This window comes from Saccopteryx leptura, chromosome 3 (genome assembly GCF_036850995.1).
Source record: "Saccopteryx leptura isolate mSacLep1 chromosome 3, mSacLep1_pri_phased_curated, whole genome shotgun sequence".
NCBI classification, from domain to species: domain Eukaryota; kingdom Metazoa; phylum Chordata; class Mammalia; order Chiroptera; family Emballonuridae; genus Saccopteryx; species Saccopteryx leptura.
The window spans coordinates 74383070-74404389 of NC_089505.1; the positions used below are offsets into that span (position 1 = coordinate 74383070).

The 21320-nt window shown below is 52.2% G+C and overlaps 1 protein-coding gene across 1 annotated transcript; it reads left to right on the plus strand.

The window, feature by feature from the left end:
- Positions 1-961: 961 nt before the first annotated feature.
- PRKCG (protein kinase C gamma) lies at positions 962-21005 on the plus strand. The gene is made up of 18 exons (XM_066374184.1): positions 962-1397; positions 2119-2150; positions 3035-3117; positions 7536-7647; positions 7844-7975; positions 9548-9704; positions 10378-10512; positions 10741-10828; positions 11119-11148; positions 13283-13435; positions 13774-13962; positions 14835-14926; positions 15011-15073; positions 15451-15589; positions 17033-17113; positions 18217-18324; positions 19742-19882; positions 20103-21005. Exons 1-18 carry the CDS (start codon positions 1228-1230, stop codon positions 20289-20291), a joined length of 2094 nt encoding a protein of 697 aa, XP_066230281.1. The 5' UTR covers positions 962-1227; the 3' UTR covers positions 20292-21005.
- Positions 21006-21320: the final 315 nt, after the last annotated feature.

Sequence of the window (21320 nt, forward strand, 5' to 3'; positions counted from 1 at the left end):
AAGCACGAACAGAGAGACAGAGACAGATACAAAAGCATTTGCAAAGACAGGGACACGGAGAAAGGGAAAGACAGCAAGGATTTAGAGAGAGAGAGATATTAACTCACGGAGAAAAACAGAGGGAGGAAGAGGCAGAGTCAGAGAGAAAGATGTGAGAGAAAGATTGATTCGCAGAGACAGCGAGAAGAGAGACAGAGACAAAAGCATTTACAAAGGCAAGGACAGAGTAGGGGAGAGACAGCAAAGATGTAAGGAGAGACCTCCAGAACGAGAAAGAGCGCGGGGGGGGGGGGCATCAGCGCCTAGAGAAGGGTCGTGAGACCAAAACCCAGAGAGGGTCACAGGATGTGTGAGAGACACAGATGGGAGAGAACAGAGAAATGGACATTCTCAGAGACAGGGAAAGAAAAACCGACCCTCTCAGAAAGAAACAGAGAGCTTGCGCGCCCAGGAATCCAAGGAGGGGAACAACCCTCAGAAAGAGACAGAGACATAGACAGTCTTAGAGACCTTTTCCCTGAGAGAGAAGTCAAGACTCGCGTGGTGTCAGAGAAAGTGAGACACCAAGCTTCCCTGTTCTCCACTGGATCCCAGCACCGAATGCAAAGTTTGTGGACTGAAACAGAGTGACACAACCAGAGACACAGAGATATAAGAGGAGTAGCAGTGGGCTACAAGGAGCCACCGAGGGACCCGCATGGGGACGGAACACGGGCCAAGCGACAGATTAGGGTGGGGGAGGGCACAACTCCCAGGATGCCCCCGCCCTCTAGTCAGCCCCGGGGCGGGGTGGAGGGTGCGCACGTGAAGGGGGAGAATGATGGGGGAAGAATATTTGGACATTTGTCCCGTGTTCAGGGAGGGGGACGCCTTTAAGCCGAAACCCCGCCCCTTGGTCGTCATGGCAACGCCTTCCCCCACCCGGGGCTCCCACATTTCAGCAGGTGCCGGAGCCGGAGCTCCCACCACCGCCGCCCGTGCCTCCGGCTGCTCGCGCCCCTGCCCTAGGCTCTAAGCCCAACTCGCTGTCTCCCCCTGGGCGCGCCCGGGGGGGGGGCGCTCCCTGCCCCACACTCTTGCTCCCGCTCCCGGAGGTGCCTCACCCCTCTCCTCCACTCCTCGGGATCTCCCCGGGGCTCCTCCGCTTTCCCGAGTCTCCGGCTCCTCGCCCTTCCACCTGCTCCCCCAGAAAGGCAGGATCCCGGTCCCTGCGACGTTCCGGGGGCCATGGCAGGCCTGGGCCCCGGCGGAGGCGATTCAGAGGGGGGCCCCCGGCCCCTGTTTTGCAGAAAGGGGGCTTTGAGGCAGAAGGTGGTCCACGAAGTCAAGAGCCACAAGTTCACCGCTCGCTTCTTCAAGCAGCCAACGTTCTGCAGCCACTGCACCGACTTCATCTGGTGAGGGAAGGGGGCTAGGGCCCTGAGGAATGGGGGTTACCGGGCAGAGAGCCCTGTCACCCACATCCCGGAGTAATAAGAAAAGGGGGCTGCAGCCCTGGCTCCTTGTCCTAGGGTGGAAGGGGGTCTGAGAGCCCGGACTCCTGGGTCTGAGGGAGGAGGGGTTGAGGGTCCCGGACTCCTGGGTCTGAGGGAGGAGGGGTTGAGGGTCCCGGACTCCTGGGTCTGAGGGAGGAGGGGTTGAGGGTCCCGGACTCCTGGGTCTGAGGGAGGAGGGGTTGAGGGTCCTGGACTCCTGGGTCTGAGGGAGGAGGGGCTGGGGGCCCGGACTCCTGGGTCTGAGGGAGGAGGGGTTGAGGGTCCCGGACTCCTGGGTCTGAGGGAGGAGGGGTTGAGGGTCCTGGACTCCTGGGTCTGAGGGAGGAGGGGCTGGTGGCCCGGACTCCTGGGTCTGAGGGAGGAGGGGTTGAGGGTCCCGGACTCCTGGGTCTGAGGGAGGAGGGGTTGAGGGTCCCGGACTCCTGGGTCTGAGGGAGGAGGGGTTGGGGGCCAGAATTCTGGGTCCTAGAAAGAGAAGGCGGCTGGGGCGTAGACTCCTGGCTCCTGCGGGAGGAGGGTCAGAGGCCACCATGTCAGAGGCTACCATTAGCTCACAGACGTGAGGGGCTCCAGTTCCCTGTTACCCTTTCCTGCGCTGACCTCAGATCCTTGACTCTTGCAGGGGGATTGGAAAACAGGGCCTGCAATGTCAAGGTAAGAGCTGGGGAGCTGGACTCCTGGGACCCTCAGGAGGGTGGAGGCTGGGGCCCCAGATCTGAGGCTGCTTGACACACGTGTTCTCTGGTCCCCAGAGAGGCGCGGGGGAGCCCGGGGCGGGGGGTGTGGCAGAGACACAGTCTGTGGTGGGGAGGCAGCTCTGATGGTGGGGCCACCGCGGAGGTGGTGCTGGGGGCCCCTCCCTTGGCCAGCTCCAGGTGGGGACAGATATTTGGAGAATCTGTTGCCATGGGAACAGGGAGATTTGGAAAGGGGGAGCTGAAGGGGGGGGCTGAAGATGCCAAGTCAGAGCCCCACCCCCCGGGCTGCCGTTACCACGACAACATCGACCGTCCTAGGCAGGGGCAGGCCGGGTGGGGTCACCAATGGGCGGGTGGAGGCCGGGTGGGGCCGGCAGTTATGGGGGACGGTGGGGGGGCGAGTCCTAAAGCACCAGCTGCTACGCTGAGAACAGAGTGAGTCAGGGAGGGGGGCGGCCGGCAGCCGCGTCCCCGGACTCACTTCTGCCCAAGTTACTGCTCTCCGTTCTGTCCGAGGACAGCCCTGTGTGCTCTCTCTCTTTCCTCTCTACCTGCCTCTCTCCTTCTCGCTTTCTTATCTCTGTCTGTGGCCCATGGCCGTCGGTGGGAAACCTATTTTCTCTTTCCGGCTCTGTCTTTGGGCACTTCTCTTGAGTGTCCATCTCCCGGTTTCTGTCTCTCTCTCTCCGCATGTGAAGCCTCTCCTTTGATGTACTCTCAGTCGAACTTCATATCAGGGTTCCTCTCTCTGGTTTTCTTTCTGTCGGGGTCTCTCTTTCTGGTTTTCTGTCCGTTGGGGGTCTCTGTCTGTCTCTGTGTCTCTATGATTCTCACCTTCAGTCTGCAGCTTTGTGGTTCATCGACGATGCCACGAATTTGTGACCTTCGAGTGTCCAGGCGCTGGGAAGGGCCCCCAGACGGATGTGAGTGTCCATACACCTGGTTGTTCCTCCTCAGGCCGTGTCCCCGCCCTCACCCCCTAGGCGTCCGTCCCAATTTCTCCTGCTATTTTTAAGGCTGGGAGGGGAGCGGGGCTGGAGAGATAGGGGGAGCTAGTCTGGCCCAGATTCCCTGCCCTTGGCCTGGAAAGGGGGAATCAAAGGGGACTGAGACAGGCTGGGGACACAGGTGGGGGACAGAGAGAAGGCAGGGATGAAGGGACCAAAGACTGGCACCGGAGGAGTTAGACTGTGAACCAGAGAGCTGAGTAACAAGGAGAAAAATGTTGATGCAGGTACGGAGATCCTGAGATAAGAAGAGAGCGAATCTTAAAGATGCAGACAAAGATAGAAAGCCAGATAGAGAGACTGAGGCAAAAAAGAGAAAAGGAGAGAAAGAAAAAAGATGAATGGAACAGAGACAGCAACATACAAGAAGAAGGGAAAGGGGACTCAGTGAGACTGTGAGAGACAGACAGGGACAGAGACACTCAGAGAAAGAGGGGCAGATATCCAGAGAGAGAATAGAATAGAAAATGGCGGGTAGAAAAAACAGCTGAGGTTCTGAGGAAGCGGTGACCAGAGAGATCCTGAAACATACACAAATACACACATGTGCATACACAGATCCCATGTGCATACACACAACCATACAGATTCCCATGTGCACATACACATGCATACACAGACCCCATGTGTGCACACAGCTGCATATATAGATCCACATGTGCACACCCACCTGCATATACAAATCCCCATGTGCACACACACATGCATACACAGATGCCCCATGTGAACACGTATGTGCATATACAGATCCCCATGTACACACCCGCTTCCATATATAAATTCCTATGTGCGCACATACACATCACATGTGCACACACACACACCTGCATATATAGATCCACTTTTGTACACATGTGTGCATATGCAGTTTTTTATGAGTACATACACAGATACCTACAATTTCTCTTTCCTCCCCTCCTCCCACATCATGGGCTAACAAAACGAGCCCATTCCTGATCCCTCCTTCAAATTCCATCTGGCTGTGGGGCTCATTCTCTGTGCTTCAGTTCCCTGACCCTTCGCCTCCCTTATAAGGCGGGGCTGACAGCATAGTGTTGACCACCAGAGCTTTCTGCAGCAATGGAAATGTCCTATGTCCACGTGTCCCATGCTGAAGCCACTGCCACACTGCCAGTGAGCACTATTGAAAGGGACTATTGTAACTGAGGGAGGAACAGCTAAATTCCATTTAATTTGGATTGATTTAAACTTAAACAGCCCACTAACATGCAATTAGTGACTGCCACATGGGACAACATAAATGTAGACATCTCAGGCTTGTTTTTTGTTGTTGATTTTTTGGTTGTTTTTTTGTTGTTGTTGTTATTGGTTTTTTAAGCTAGAGAGACAAAGAGAGACACAGATAGGGACAGACAGACAGACAGGAAGGGAGAGAAATGAGAAGCAACAATTGCAGCACTTTAGTTGATCATTGATTGCTTTCTCATATGTGCCTTGACTGGGAGGCTCCAGCTGAGTTAGTGACCCCTTGCTCAAGCCAGTGACCTTGGGCTCAAGCCAGAGACCTTGGGCTTCAAGCCAGCAACCTTGGGCTTCAAGCCAGTGACCATGGGTTCATGTCAATGATCCCATGCGAAGGCCAGCAACCCTGCGCTCAAGCCGAATGAGTCCATGCTCAAACTGGGGACCTCAGGGTTTCAAACCTGGGTCCTCAGTGTCACAGTTCAATGTTCTACCCACTGCGCCACTGCCTGGTCAGGCTCTCAGACTTGTTTTAACAGTTCAATGAAATCAGGTAGGTTAAGAGTCTAACCCAGGGTTTGATGCAAGGATGGAGATGGTTTTGTAAATAGTAGATGGAGAAAGAGAGGCACGCATACAGAAGTCTATGAGCAATTTTGCCAGCCAGTCAGGTGCAGAAAATGGATGTTTCAATAGAAGATGTGACTTCATAGAACACATAGATTGAGCAGCACTGTCTACCAGGACCTGTAGATGTTACTGATAAGCTGCCTGCCTTCCCACCTTCACTGCCAACGCTACTTCTGGTTTATCTGCTGTTCACCACACACACTGCTAAGGTATTGTGAATACAGTATAGGACTGAATCTGCACTGCAGCCTATCAGGTTAGGTACCAGTCCTGTCCTGTTCTGAGCAGAGGCTCCCAAGTCAGAACACGTGGGCTGGAATCCCAACTCTACCACATGTTGATTCCGTGACCTTGTGAAAGATAACTTGCCTTTCTGCGTCTCCTGAGTTCATCACCTTTGAAATGAAGGGGGTCATCATGCCCACCTTCTAGGACTGTTTTGAGAACTAAATGAGTCAACTATTTGGGGCTGTGCCTGACAGAGAGACAATGAGACATGACAAGAGACAATCTATTAATTATCATCATTGTTAAAATTATTATGGTTATCGATGACAAAACAGAGGTGAATAGTGAAGAGGGTCTTTCCTCTACATCAGTCTAGCTTTTCTTATTCTTCTTAGTGCTTCTGACCACATAAGTAACACGGATCAAGGGCTTAAAAAGTGTTAAGGGCTTCACAAGTGTGACTTCACTTAGAACCCTTGCCAGGAGGGCTCCTGACCTCTCCCCTCCACCATTTTATAGGAAGGAAGCCTGGGGTCTCTGGTAGGGATTGGAAGAGCCCACACAGCTGGTTAGTAAGCAGAGTAAAAATGTGGACCCTGATCTATCTTAATTGGACAGCCCCAGCTCTGTCACCTTTTTGATAAGTGGCTCTCACTTTGAGAATAATCACAGCTTCTATCCATGGAGTGTCTGTGTTCCTGGCACCCAGCTGTGGGCTTTCACACAGACTATCTCATTCGGTCAGCAGGAATCCTTTGATTCAGGATCCGCTGAACATCTTTAGAAACCCAGAGCTTTGGAAGAGATCATGGCAGCTGCCAACACCCACCCACCACCCAAATATTATTCAAAGTAGCATCCCCTCTTAACTGCCAAATAAATAAAAGTCCAGGAGTGTCCTGAATTTTCACCATCAGATAACTCTTGCAGAGCATACTTCGTAAAAGGTAAATATCAAATGATTTTAGACTCAGACCTTGCTAGGAATGGAGGGAGAGTGCTTTACCAGTGTCCTAAATTCATGCTTAATTGGACTCCAGGCAACATTGCTTCAATATATAGATTGTGTCTTTCCACCGGGCAGAGAAGGAGGCTAAATCTCAAAATTGGGCATAAACTTGCCCCAAATCACATAGCTAGGAAATGGTCTAGCTCTTATTGAAACCCAGGGCTATGTGAGGATTGCCATAACATCACTAATAATAACCACAGTGGTTAAGAGTAACAGTACTGAGCACATTTAACTTGCTAGGCCCTGCTGTGTGCTTTACACTTAATCTTTCATTTAGGATGCCTGGGGCCCTATAACTGACAGGTCAGATTCCCTATCCTACCAAGAGCTCAAGAAAACAGATCTTCAGTGGGCAAAGACAAAGGCTGACATTGAATGATCTAGGGCAGTGGTCGGCAAACTCATTAGTCAACAGAGCCAAATATCAACAGTACAACAATTGAAATTTCTTTTGAGAGCCAAATTTTTAAAACTATATTGGTAGGTACATTGTTATTAACTTAATTAGGGTACTCCTAAGCTGGTCTTTGCACCTACACTCAAGGGGCCAAAGAACCGCATGTGGCTCATGAGCCACAGTTGCTGACCACTGATCTAGGGTTCATGGTGGCCCACAATTCCTCAAAGAACGACTTGTGTGAGGTGGGGCTGTAGGGGTTATGGGACTTGAAATTATTTATTGATTGATTTTAGAGAGTTAGCAAAGGAGAGAGAGAGAGAGAGAGAGAGAGAGAGAGAGAGAGATCAATTTGTTGTTCTTATCTATGCATTCATTGGTTGATTCTTGGATGTGTCCTAACTGGGGATCAAACCTGCAACCTTGGCATATCTGAAATACGCTCTAACCACTTAGCTACCAGGCCAGGGCCTGTGATACCTTCTGATTTATCACTATTTCAAATTTCAGTCTCCCTACTTTTGACAGTCCCCTTCCCTGTTTCATTTCCCCCAGAGAACCTATGACCATCTGTCATACAATATAATTTATCATGTTTACGTTCTGCCTCCCTCCACTAGAAAGCAAATGCCACGTGGACAGGAGTTTTTATTTGTTTCGTTTCACCGCCGGGTCCCGACACCCAGCACCGTGCCTGGTATACCCAGTAGATACTCCAGAAATGCTGTAGAATGAAGGAGTGAAGTTGGGAGTACCCGCAGGAGTGGGAGAGCCAGGCGGAAGGAGGAAGAGTTCAAAGGGCTGCTCTTGCTGGCTTCTAGACGCCTTTGCTGCCCCCTCTGACCGCCCCCTCTGTGCCCGCAGGACCCCCGGAACAAGCACAAGTTCCGCCTGCACAGCTACAGCAGCCCTACCTTCTGTGACCACTGCGGCTCCCTCCTCTACGGGCTGGTGCACCAGGGCATGAAGTGCTCCTGTGAGTCTGCGCTCGCTCGCTGCTCAAGACAGAACTCGGAGCTTCTGGGGCCCCTTTCCAAAGCGCAGTGTCTGGCTTTCGGGAAATACGGTGGTGGTGGTGGTGGTGGTGGTGGTGGGGAGGTGTTGTGTGGAGTCTGGGGTCCCGGACGAGGCCTGAAGCGCTCTCCCTGCTTTTGTTCCCCCCCCCCCTTCAGGCTGCGAGATGAACGTGCATCGGCGCTGTGTGCGCAGCGTGCCCTCTCTGTGCGGCGTGGATCACACGGAGCGCAGGGGGCGCCTACAGCTGGAAATCCGCGCTCCAACTGCGGATGAGATCCACATCACGGGTGAGGCCCCGCCCCCTCACCCTCGAAGGCCACGCCCACAGTCCGGACCCAGCCTTGGGAGGCTAGCACCACCTGGCCTAGTCCCCTCTAGCTGGTGGCCCTGTCTCCAGCCATGCCTCTTGCAAATTTCAGCCCTCTCTTTTTTGTTTATTCATTCTACTTAATGTTTTTTACATTTAAACAAATTTTAAGGAATTGAATTTGCTGGGGTGACACTGATTAACATAGTTATTCAGTTTTCAGGAGCCCAACTCCGCAACAACACACCTCTGCACACTGTATTGTGTGTTCATCCCCCCTAAGTTAAGTCCTTGTCTATCACCACTTATCCCTGCCTTTACCCTCCTCCACCTCCCACCCCTCCGGAAATCACCACACTGTTGTCTGTGTCCATGAGTTTTTCTTTTTCTTTTCATCTTTTTGTTTTTGGCTCTATCGCTCCTTCTCTGACCCAGGCCTGCCTGCTCTCTGTGTATGAGTCTGTCTCTATTTTGCTTGTTAATTCATTTTATTCATTAGATTCCACATATAAGTGAGATCACATGGTACTTGTCGTTCTCCAACTGGCTTATTTCACTTAGCATAATGCTGTACAGATCCATTCATGCTGTCGCAAAAGGTAGAAATTCCTTCTTTTTTGTGGCTGTGTACTATTCTATTGTGTAAATGTACCACAGCTTTTTTATCCATTCATCTACTGATGGGCACCTGTTAGTCCCCCCTTAAAATTTTTTTTTAGAGAGAGGTAGTGGGGAGACAGAGAAAGAAACCTTAATTTGTTGTTCCACTTATTTATGCATTCATTGGTTGATTCTTTTATGTCCCCTGACTGGGTATCGAGTCTATAACCTTGGCATATTGGGACAATGCTCTAATTAACTGAGCTACCTGGCCAGGGCTCAGCCCCCCCTTTTTTGTATTTTTCCGAAGTTAGAAGAGGGGAGGCAGTCAGACAGAGTCCCGCATGTGTCTGACTGGGATCCACTCAGCATGCCCACCAGGGGGCAATGCTCTGCCCATCTAGGCCATTGCTCCATTGTGGCCGGAGCCATTCTAGTGCCTGAGGCAGGGGCCATGGAGCCATCCTCAGTGCTCAAGCCAACTTTGCTCCAATAGAGCCTTGGCTAGCAGGAAGGGAAGAGAGAGATAGAGAGAGAGGAGAGGGGGAAGGGTGGAGAAGCAGATGGGCACTTCTCCTGTGTGCCTTGACTGGGAATCGAACCTGGGACTTCCACACGCCGGGCTGATGCTCTACCGCTGAGCCAACTGGCCAGTGCTCTGCCCCTTTTTATGGCCACTCGAGCTGTCAAGGTCTTTGAGAGGGTGGGGTGAGAGAAGACCTGTGGATATGGCCAGGTCCTGACTCCTGGGTCCTAATGGAGGAGGGTCTAATTTCCGGGTTACAGGGCTTTGTGCCCTATCTTCTGGGTACTGGAGAAGTAAGACATCAAAGACTTGAGTCATTACAAAGATGGTTGAGGGCTTGAAAGTCTTGATGCTGACTGGTGGTGCGGTGGGGGGGCTCTTCCTGGGTGTCTAACCTGATCTACCCTTCTTCACTTTCCCACTCAGTCGGTGAGGCCCGTAACCTCATCCCAATGGACCCCAATGGTCTTTCTGACCCCTATGTGAAACTGAAGCTCATTCCAGACCCTCGGAACTTGACAAAGCAGAAGACCCGAACAGTGAAGGCCACTCTGAATCCTGTGTGGAACGAGACTTTTGTGTTGTGAGCCTCGGGTGTAGGGGAGGTTGTGATGGCTGACAGAGAATGATCTGAGGGTCCTAGTGGCTCACAAGAATCCCCCCAGAGAGCACCTGGTGGAAGGGGTTAGTATAGAGGGACACCCCCCCCCCAAAGGAAGGTGAGAAAAGGGGATGGAGTGATTGGGGGACAGGGATGGAGATACAGAAGCTGAGAGACAGACACCTGTATATTTAATCTCCATCAAAGCCCACCAGTTTAGAGTGAGGCAAAGATGAGGGAGAGAGGGTAGGAGAGAGGAAGAGAGAGACTCAGAGCGAGACACAGACAGAATGAAAGGGTGGTGCTGTGAGGGGTGGGCATGGTGCAGGGAAAGAGAGAGAAGCCAACTGACAGAAAGAGGGAAAGAGACTCAGAGTAGAGCAGAGATCTGGAAAGAAAGACCCCGAGGCAGGGATGGAAAGAGGCCAAAAGGGAGAGAGGGAGAGAGATGGAGAGAGAGCTCTCTAGGTTTATTTAGGGCCCTGGTGTTGGGAGAGGGAAGCCCAAAGTGAGGCCCGCAGGTGGGAAGACATTTCCCAGAGCAGGAAAGAGACCCCGGCCTGCCTTGCGAGGTTAGCCTCCTCCTTCGGCAGCAGGGATGAAGAGTGCGCAAGCCCGCGGCTGGGCCCCTCACCCTGCCCCACCCTTCCCACAGCAACTTGAAGCCTGGGGACGTGGAGCGCAGGCTCAGCGTGGAGGTGTGGGACTGGGACCGGACCTCCCGCAACGACTTCATGGGCGCCATGTCCTTCGGGGTGTCAGAGCTGCTCAAGGCTCCCGTGGATGGCTGGTGAGGGCCAGGACGGGGCGGGCGGCCCAGTATCTCCACCTCCGTCTGTGTGGGTTCTCCTCCTCCGGGCCAACACCTTTCCCTCTTCCCCTGTCTACCTCTCTCCTGATCTCACTCGTCCTCTCCATTTCTGTCTGTCTCTCTGTGTCTATTTCCCTCTTCCAATGTCTCCTCCTCTCCCGCGGGTCTCTCCCTTCCTGCCCGCTCTGGTCTCCGTCTGTATGTCAGGTACAAGTTACTGAACCAGGAGGAGGGCGAATATTACAATGTGCCGGTGGCTGATGCTGACAACTGCAGCCTCCTCCAGAAGTTTGAGGTACCCGGACTCTGGCTTCCCCACAGAAAGTCCAGCCCAGCACCCCTTCAGTTCAGAGCTGGCCTTTTCCAAGTGTCACCGCTGGCAGCCCACTGTCCTGAGACTACAATTCCCAGAAGACCCTGGGGCTCCTTCATGGGCTTTTCTAGGGGATTTCTGCCTCCTGGTCTGATGGGAATTGGAGTTCCTATTCGTCGCTGTGGCTTGGGAGTTTAGGGGCTCCCACCCCCTGCTCCAGGGCAATCTCCTTCCTTTCTGGGCCTCTGACTCTGGCTTCCTCCCCCTTTCAGGCCTGTAACTACCCCCTGGAACTGTATGAGGTAAGTGGCGCTGAGACGGGGAATGGAGAGTTTCATTTCTGGGATCTGCATCTCTCTCCCCTAATATCTGTCTTCATTTCCACACACATGGACCGAGCACATACTTAGGGGGCAGGGTTATGCTTGCTGAGTAATCCTAGGTGGATCTGACTCTCAGGCAAGTCTCCAAAGTAGGGACAAGTCACAGATATGATGCTTAAGTCTCAAGATTATGTGCTAACTCGGAGCCCAGGGCATTAAAAGAGCATAGAGGAGCTGGGGGGTGGGGGAGTGGCAGTCAGGGAGGGCTTCCCTGAGGAGGTGCCATTAGACTTGGTCCTTGAGTTTTTCCATCAGTTGATTACTATAAACCGATATCCTCTCTCTCCTCCATGCATTTATTTACTCACTTACTGAACACCTATTTTACATAAGCCCAGCCCTGTTCTGGGAATACAATCAGGCCATTGCCTGGAATCTCATGGTTCAGTGTAAGAAATTTACAGATAGAGAAATTCACTGCCAGAAGGAATATATTAGATAATGGACAGCTTTGGGCACTAGGGAGGTCCCAGAAGGACCTGGCACTGCCTGGGAGAATCAGAGAAAGCTTCCCAGAGAGTTGAGTCCTGGGGGACATGCAGTGTTCCCCGGGAAAAGGAGAGGGACACCAGGTTTCCAAGACAGAGAAAGGAATGCTTTCTCCCTCATTTATTCTCTCATATAACATTTTGTTGAACCCCTTGGTAGTCAAGGGCATGCAGGGTCCTAGTCACTGGGGATAAAGCAGTAAACAAGAGAGAAAAAAACTCCTGCCCCCATGAGGCTTAACATTGAGAAAGACAAATAAAATTAAGCAAATGATATTATGTTAGAAAGCAACGAGCAATATGGAGAACAGTAAACATTAAGGAGGGTAGAGAGTGCCCTTGGAGAAGGCTTCGTGATTTTAAATGCAGTAGGCAGAGAAGCTACTGTGTGGCAAAGGTGTAAGGAAGTGAGAGAGTGAGCCATGAGGAGAGCAGAGACTGGCCTTCCAGGCAGAGGCAACAGCACATGCAAAGGTCCTGAGGTAGGGACAGGCCAACAATGTCTGCTGCACAGCAAGGAGGACAGTCTGGGAAGATGGGAAACAGACAAAGTCACAGAAGGAAGGTTGAGGGGGTGCTAGTCATTCGTTGGAAGGATTTGGGCTTTCAAATCAAGTGAGATGGGAGAACATCAGAGGTGACCTGAGATTATTTCAATTTGAACGAGATGACTGCCTCTGTGTAGAGACTAGATGGTGGAAGGCAAAGGTGGGAGGAGGAAGGCTATCGTGATGGCACAGGTGGGAGCAGCTGGCCCAGGAACACAGGGGTGGTAATGATGTTCAGATTCTGGGCCTGCTCTGAATGAAGGTTGAGCAATGTGAATTGCATTCAGCACCCATCTCCTGGGATCATCGACCATTCAACACCCTCTCGCTGGTACCTCTCATGTTCCAAGCCACATACTGGGTGATGGTAGAGAAACAGAAAGCAGGGAGACACAAACAATCTGGCTTTAATTGATTTTGATTTTTCCCTGATTGATTTGAGAGAGAAAGAGAGAGAGGAAGGGAGAAAGAGAGAAGGGCAGAAGGGAGAGAGAGAGAGAACGAGTGTAAGGGAAGGGAGAAAGAGAGAGAAGCATCAGCTCATTGTTCCACTTAGCTGTTTCATTTAATTGTGCACTGCTTGGTTGCTTCTCATATGTGCCCTGACTGGGGATTGAATCCGTGACCTCAGCTGGCCGCGACAATGCTTTATTCACTGAACCATCCTGCCAGGGAGGATTTTGATTTCTGGCTCTGTTTATTACCCTCTGTGACTTGGGGCAAGTTACTTAACATCTCTGCCAATTTCCACTACTCTAAAATGGGGGGCGGGGTGATAACACGGTTTTCCAGAGAATTGATGGCATAGTAAGCCCTCTAAGGGTTAAATATTAGGTAAACCCTCTGACTATGGAAAGTCTTAGAAATTTCTTAAGCCAAGGAGGGGAGGGAACAAATTTTTATTTTCTCTCCATCTCTCCCCACCTTTTTTATTCTTGGATGCTGTCTCTTTTAGGGGCACCCCCGTTATCCCCACTGGGGGTCTGACTACCTTGGGATCTCTCCCCTTTCTCACAGCGGGTGCGGATGGGTCCTTCTTCCTCCCCCATCCCCTCCCCATCCCCTAGTCCCACCGACTCCAAGCGCTGTTTCTTCGGGGCAAGCCCTGGACGTCTGCACATCTCTGACTTCAGCTTCCTCATGGTTCTAGGAAAAGGCAGTTTTGGGAAGGTCGGATTCCTGGGGCTCTGGAGGAAGGGAAGGGTGTCTGGAGGGGTAGTCACATTTCTGGTTTTTCCAGAGGAATAGAAGGGGAGGGACACTAGGTTTCTGAATCCCCAAAGACGGTTGGATGGGGCCTTTCGGGTCTCTGGAGAGGAGAGACAAAGATGTGGATAGCTTTTCTTGAGGGAGTGGTTGGCAAAGGCAGGGCACCAGATCCCGGGAGAAGGAGAGGGAGAGGAAGGACCTGAGACGCTGTTTCTCTGTGTCCCTGAAAGGGGGATGGCAGGGACCGGCGCCCCTGGGGTTCCCAAGACACACTGGGACTTTCGGGCCTCTGCCCCTAGGTGATGCTGGCCGAGCGTAGGGGCTCCGATGAACTCTACGCCATCAAGATCCTGAAAAAAGACGTGATCGTCCAGGATGACGATGTGGATTGCACCCTGGTCGAGAAACGCGTGCTGGCTCTGGGGGGCCGAGGCCCGGGAGGCCGGCCCCACTTTCTCACCCAGCTCCACTCCACCTTCCAGACCCCGGTAAGGACGGAGGACGCGGGGGCCGGCTTCAGAGCCCTCCTTGGCCCCTCTCGGTGGATCAGGCATCCGCCCCAGGATTCTGAGCTTACGGCTTGGCCAAAGGGCTTCGCTCACTCACTGGGCGTGGCCAGGCGTGGGCCCAACGAGCTTGGTCTTGAGTGTTGAGTGGGTGTTTTTGAGTAACGGATTGTTGAGTGAAGGAATGCGTGGAGGAGAAAGTCTTTTGTGTGGGTGAGCCCAGAATTAGGCTCCGAGCCACGAGGTCGTCAGTCTTGCATTCTGAGTGAAATACTTCTCAGAAAGAAAGGTTTCCCAAGATTGTGAATGGAGCAGGAAGTCTGAAGCGTCAGGGGTTTGAGAGGGCGTGACTCTACTGCCCGGAGCTCTGAATGGGCGTGGCCAGTTTCTTGGGATTTCCCCCACCCCTGGATTTTTATATTATTATTATCATCATCATCATCAATTGCAGGGGAGGCCTGAACAACTTTGGTTCCTAACAAGTGGCCAGAACTGCATATGTGTGGGAGTGTGTGTGGAAGAGGTTTGGGATCTCTGGGATTTCCAGCGAATGGTGGACTTCAAGCTTCAGTTCTGAGAGGGCGGGACGAGAACACCTACAGTTGGAATAACAGGGAACGGGGCAGGTGGAGATTCTGAGTTAGTCTTGTTAGAATCTACAGGGCCTCCGGTGGGCGTGGCCAGTCGCCCTGAGTTTCTGATTGGGTGGCCCCCCAGCCTTTCACATTTGTCTCGGGTGAGTAGGCTGCCCGTTTAGAGACGCAGCTCCGCCCACCTCGACCTCTGGGCGCACAGGCCAGTATAGAACTCCTGGTGGGCGTGTCCTCACCTCAGCCTCGCTCACTCCTCCCCAGGATCGCCTGTATTTTGTGATGGAGTATGTCACTGGGGGCGACCTGATGTACCACATTCAACAGCTGGGCAAATTTAAGGAGCCCCACGCAGCGTGAGTCTCAGCCAAGGTGAGGGTGGAGGGAAGGTGGGCGGGGGTGGGGTCCTGCCATTGACCTCTCCCCTCCCCCTCCTTCAGGTTCTACGCGGCGGAAATCGCCATCGGCCTCTTCTTCCTTCACAATCAGGGCATCATCTATCGGTGAGCAGCCCCAGACTCTTTCATGGAAGGGATCAGGCTCCTGGAGGGGAAAGGATGTGAACTTAGGGCTCTAGCCCACTCTCACTGAACTCTATTCTTTTTTTTTTTAATTTATTTATTCATTTTTTTTAGAAAGGAGAGGGAGAGACAGACAGAGAGAGAGAGAGAGAGAGAGAGAGAGAGAGAGAGAGAAAGGGGAGAGACAGAAAGAGAAGGGGGGAGGAGCTGGAAGCATCAACTCCCATATGTGCCTTGACCAGGCAAGCCCAGGGTTTCAAACCGGCGACCTCAGCATTTTCAGGTCGACTCTTTATCCACTGCGCCACCACAGGTCAGGCCCTGAACTCTATTCTTACTCACCCACCCCGCACCCCCAGGGACCTGAAACTGGACAACGTGATGCTGGATGCCGAAGGACACATCAAAATAACTGACTTTGGCATGTGTAAGGAGAACATCTTTCCCGGGACCACGACTCGCACCTTCTGCGGGACACCAGACTACATAGCCCCCGAGGTAACTCGAACTCTGCAGTCCTGGGTGCGCTCCAAGCGAATCAGTGGGTGTGGCTGGCTGTCTAGTATTTATAACGCGGGGGATCTGACCCTGGGGTCTTTATGTGAATGGTGGGCGTCCTAACGAAGCTCAGCGCAGACAGGCCTGGGCGCTGAATATTCAAAGTGGGTAGTGGGTGGAGCTGGGTCTTCAATAGGCAAAGATGGCGGGACCTGTGGGCGAACGTTCTGAAAGAACTCGTAGGAATTCCAAGAGAACGGTGTCTGTTACTGGATTATTCTGAGAAGGTGGAGACAATTTCCAGTTAGTCTGAGTGGGTGGGGCCCATCCTCCCCGCCCCCCAGAACACTAAACCTGTGGAGGCTGTCCCCTTGGGTATTTCAAGTGGGCAGAGTATGCTCTGGCTTTGTAAAGGGGTGGAGCTAGCTATCTGACTGCATATTTAGATAGAGAGTATGTCTTGACTTTTCTGTTGGAGAGAGAAGTGATATTGGTGGTGCTGTCCTTGATTTTTCCAGATGATTCGATGCTAGTGCCCGAGTAACCGAGGTCAATGGTTTTAAAACCAGGCTGGTAATCAGAATCACCTGGGGAGGTTTTGGAAGTTACACACATAGTCCTGCCTCTGACTCAGGCCTATTAAGGCTGGAATTCTTCAGGGATGGGAGTATCTATTTTTAAATAGCTCCATCCAAAACACGTCCAGATTTAAGAATCTCTGGTCTCTGAAATTGAGCCCTGTGCACCTGTTATTCTACAGAGGGTCCAGTATTTAGGTCTTGTATTTAGGGTCCAGTTACCTAAATATTCCAGATGGGTGGCACTTGTGACTTGGCCTTTAGATAGCCTTTGTATGACATTTGGGACCAAAGGAATATCTTAAGTAGGTAAAGTTTGTTTCCCAGATTTCCCAAAGACTTGAGCTCTGGCCAAGGTATTCTGTGAAGGGAGTTTATGTTGAATATCCTTAAAGTGAGTAGGTTGCCCAGGGAGTGAAGCCAGAAGAGTCCTATGCTTCTTTTTTATTTTTCCGAAGTTAGAAGCGGGGAGGCAGTCAAACTCCTGCATGTGCCCGACTGGGATCCACCAGGCATGCCCACCAGGGGGCAATGCTCTGCCCAACCGGGGCGTTTCTCCTTTGCAGCCGGAGCCATTCTAGCGCCTGAGGCAGAGGCCATGAAGCCATCCTCAGCGCCCAGGCCAACTTTGCTCCAATGGAGCCTTGGCTGCAGGAAGGGAAGAGAGAGATAGAGAGAGAGGAGAGGGGTGGAGAAGTAGATGGGCGCTTCTTCTGTGTGCCCTGGCCTGGAATGAAACCTGGGATTTCCACACTCTGGGCGGACACTCTACCACTGAGCCAACTGACCAGGGCCAGGTCCTATGCTTCTTAAAGTGCAAGGCATGAGTTCTTGCCTCCCATTCTGTATTCCCTCTTCCCTATAGATCATTGCCTACCAGCCCTATGGGAAGTCTGTTGACTGGTGGTCCTTCGGGGTTCTACTGTATGAAATGTTGGCAGGACAGGTAAGGGAAGCTGGGGAGAGGCTGACTTGGCTACAGGCAACACCGAACAGGGCACCACCTGTTGCATAGATTATCTTTATCTCAAGAAAAGCCTGGGAAGGAAGGTCTAGCCTCTTAAGGAAGTGCTGAGAGTCGAGGAAGCTCAGGCCCAGATAACACTGTCCTTGATCCTGAAGCATTGTCTTCCCACTGTGCCACGGACCCCTTTGCAGAACGTTTTCAAATGCACAAAATAAAATAATAGGATTACAAAAGAAATCAATCATTTACAAAGATGATCACCAATACTTTAAATGTTTAATTGAATCTAATTTAACCAGTTAAATAAATTTAATTTAAATGTATATAGTTGCCTAAATATTAAACATTGGGATGTGGACATACATGTGAAGTCCTATTAATGAACTAAATAGTATTATCTTGCAGGAATAGGAAGTAAATAGTAAGGTCTACCAGTACCAGTAATTTTAAAGTAAAGATGACCGATATTTTGAGATATCTGCAACTTAATGTGAGTGTGTGTGTATGTGTGTGTGCATGTGTGATTTCTGTTGATAAAGCCAACAGCACTGCTGAAGTGAAACAACTGTTTTGTTGCCTACATTCATAATTGAAGGGAATGTTAATCTTCAGTTAGACATTTTAAAAAATAGAGATGCATTTTCCCCATCCAAGTTCATGGGCTCCCTCCTTGTCTAAACACTCTCTAGATCCCACATTTAGAATCCTTGCCTTGATGTTGCCCTTCCTAATCCCAGAAGACTGGAGACCACTCATCCAACCAGAATGCTGGTACAGCTTTCTCTGCAGTTCTCTCTGTCTTCTATTTAATGACATATGGCCTAATTAACACCCTGCTGATTTACATAGTAGATAAAGAGAGACAGAGCAGCAAAGAGGTGCTGAGAGCTGAAGCTTCTGAGATAGGCAATCAAAGTGTCTGGAAGTGGGTGGGGGACATAAAGCTCTGGTGGTTTGCTCACATTTTCTTCCTAGGAAGAGGGGTGGGGCTTATGTTCATGGTGGGGGATGAAGATGTGGAATGTGTCTGGGGAGAGATAGTCCATCTAGTGTCTGGCTTTTTATCCCCTCTCTTTCCTTAGCCCCCCTTTGATGGGGAGGATGAGGAGGAGCTGTTTCAGGCCATCATGGAACAAACTGTCACTTACCCCAAGTCACTCTCCCGGGAAGCCGTGGCCATCTGCAAAGGGGTGAGAGCCCTGACTCCCAGACTCCCAACCTGTGCATCCCACTACTGCCATGCAGGGCTGCCCACGCACTGTGTCTGTGTATATTGATTAGAACGAGGCTCCCACTCCTCAAGTCGCTTTACTTCCATCTGCTGGAAAAGTTTATATAACACAGAGATTTTTATGAGAATAATTTACTGCCTACTGCCACCTCCAATTCAAGTCTGGCCTCTGCCCCATCCACCTCTGCTCCCCCCACTCCCTGGCTGACTGCAGGAAGGGCTGGGGCCAGGGCCTGCCTCTCCAGAACCAGGTGGGTCAGATGAACCAGCTCAGCCCCTTGTCCTCCCGTGGGATCTTGGGCAAGTCAACCAAACTCTGGGAGCCTTGGCCTCCTCTTCTGGGGAGACGGAATTAATGCGGGAGAAAGACTGTAGCCTAGGGCAGGTTTCCCACAGGTGTCAGCATGCTTCTGCTTCTGGCTCCTGTCCCTGTGTCTCTCTGACTCTCTCTCTGTCTGGGTTTCTGTCTCACCCCTCTGCCCCCATCTACATATGATGGGGTTTTCTGTGTCTCTTCCTTCCCTTTGTCCTTTGGGATCTGTCTGTCTATCTCTTGCATCTTTGTCCCCCCGCTGTTTTCATCTCCCCTCCCACACACACTCATACACACACACTCGGCATCTCTGTCCCTGTCTGGATTTCTCTCTGATCTTTCTGAGTCTCTGCCTTTGTATCGGACCCACATCTCTTCCTCTGAGGGTTTGTCTCCTGGGTCTCTGTCCCCTGCTCCATCTCCCCATCACCTTCATTGCCTATGTTCGCTGGTCTCTCCTCCCTCCTGGTTTTCCTCTTCTCCCTGGATCACAATCTCCCCTTTTGGGGGGTTCTGCATTCTCTCTCTTCTTCTGTCTCTCCCCTGTCTCCCTCTCATTTCCTTCCTCTCTTCCCTCTGGGATTTTTTCCTTGCCCCTTTCCTCTCTTTCTGGGTCTCTGCCTTCCTTTTTCTCTGAGTCTCTGTCTTGATATTGGGCCTTTGTTCCTCTCTCTGGGTTTCTCTACTGGGTCTCCATCCTCCTCTTTCTCTGGGCCTCCAATGTGTCTCTTTACCTCTCTCCCTCTACCCCTCCATCTTCTCATCTGACTCTTTCCTGGTCTCCTTGCTCTCTTTCTGGGTTTCTCCTGCCCTCACACCCCACACCCTGGTTGCTCCCTCTCTGTCCCTGGGTCTGTGGTCTGGATATCACTTACCCCATTCTCACTTATTCTCACTTTTCCTTTTTCTCTCTCCCACTTCCTGTCTCCCCCATTGCTATTCTGTCTCTGGATCTGTATGCTTGTGTCTCTCCCTTCCTCCGTTCTTGTCTCACTCTTTCTCGTTCTCTGGGCCTCCCTGTCTGGGGCTTGTCTGTCTGTCCATCTCTCTGTGTCCCCCACAGTTCCTGACCAAGCACCCGGCGAAACGCCTGGGCTCAGGGCCTGATGGGGAACCCACCATCCGCGCTCATGGCTTTTTCCGCTGGATCGACTGGGAACGGCTGGAACTGCTGGAGATCCCACCTCCATTCAGACCCCGCCCGGTAGGTTACCTTAGCCCCTGGGGGTGGGGACCCAGGAGCTCCAAGACCTCTATGAGGAGATGGGGCAGGGTTTCCTCTGCAGAGACCCCTGAAGGGGGACACAAAGGCCATGAAGATGTGAAGGGGTTCCAAAGGAGACAGGAGATAAATTTGGGGGGACGGAGACAAGGTCCCCAAGGAGAAAACAACATGACAGTTTCCCTCCCTGTGTTTTCCACAGTGTGGCCGCAGCGGCGAGAACTTCGATAAGTTCTTCACACGGGCGGCACCAGCACTGACCCCCCCAGACCGCCTGGTTCTGGCCAGCATCGATCAGGCTGATTTCCAAGGCTTCACCTACGTGAACCCTGATTTCGTCCACCCTGATGTCCGCAGCCCCATCAGCCCAGCGCCTGTGCCGGTCATGTAATTTCCACATCCTGCCACTAGGTGTCCCCACGGCTCCCTCTGCCGTGCCAGCTTCGGCCGCTCTTCGCCTCCTTTTGAATTCTAGATCCGGCTCCCCAGCATTCTAGCCCCTTCCCCTGGAGTGCTAGGAGCCCCCCTCTCAGGCGTTCCTGGCATTCTCAACTCTGTACAGTCTCTAGAGCCTTTCCATGCTCTAGATTTCGCTGCGCTGAGCCCCAGATTCTCACTCACCTTGGTGTTCTTGGCTCAGCTCCACCAGGTTCCGGAACCACAACCATCACCACGACCCCCCCACTCCATGGGGTTCTAAACTCCATCTTGGTAGCATCTCTGCCTCTTCTTATTATTATTATTCTTGGTAATTCTGGGAAATAGTCTCATGGGGTGGGCTGTTCCAAACTCAGGTTCCAGGACAAGCCCCCACCTCCGAGGCCCGAACCCATCCCCATTCCATTCTGGAGTAAATGGGAGGCTGTGCCGCCATGCTCCAGTGCCCTCCTCTGCGCTCTAGGGACGCCTGGAGTGTGTGTGTGTGTGGGGGAGGGGATCCTCTCCTCAACTGTTCCCAATCAGCTTTCGTTCTAGACTCCCCCCACCCCAAACCCCGCCCGGCCCGCCTGCCAGGTGCATGGCTCCAGTCCTGCTCGGAACCCCGCCCCCGCCCCACGCCTGCCACTCTCGGGGACTTCCCTCCCCATCCCCCAACTCCTCTTCTCTTTGCCTCTGCCATCCGGCCACAGCTGCTGGAGAATAAATTTGGGATGCTGACGCTGAGGTGTTTGGATGTTTTCTTCTAAGCTTGGAGAAGGAAGGGATTGCGGAGGTGGGCCGATGGCCACACAGAGGAACAAACAAAGAATGGGAGGGGGCGGCCGAGGAGAGAGAGTGCTGGGAGCCACGAAGGGAGAGAAGGTACAGCGTGAGAGCGGAAGCACAGAGACAGACTGGTAGAGAGGACCAAAGGGCGCACGTGCCCAAGGAGGCAGCGCTGAGAGCACCAGGGAGAGACAAACCCTGGGCACAGACACAG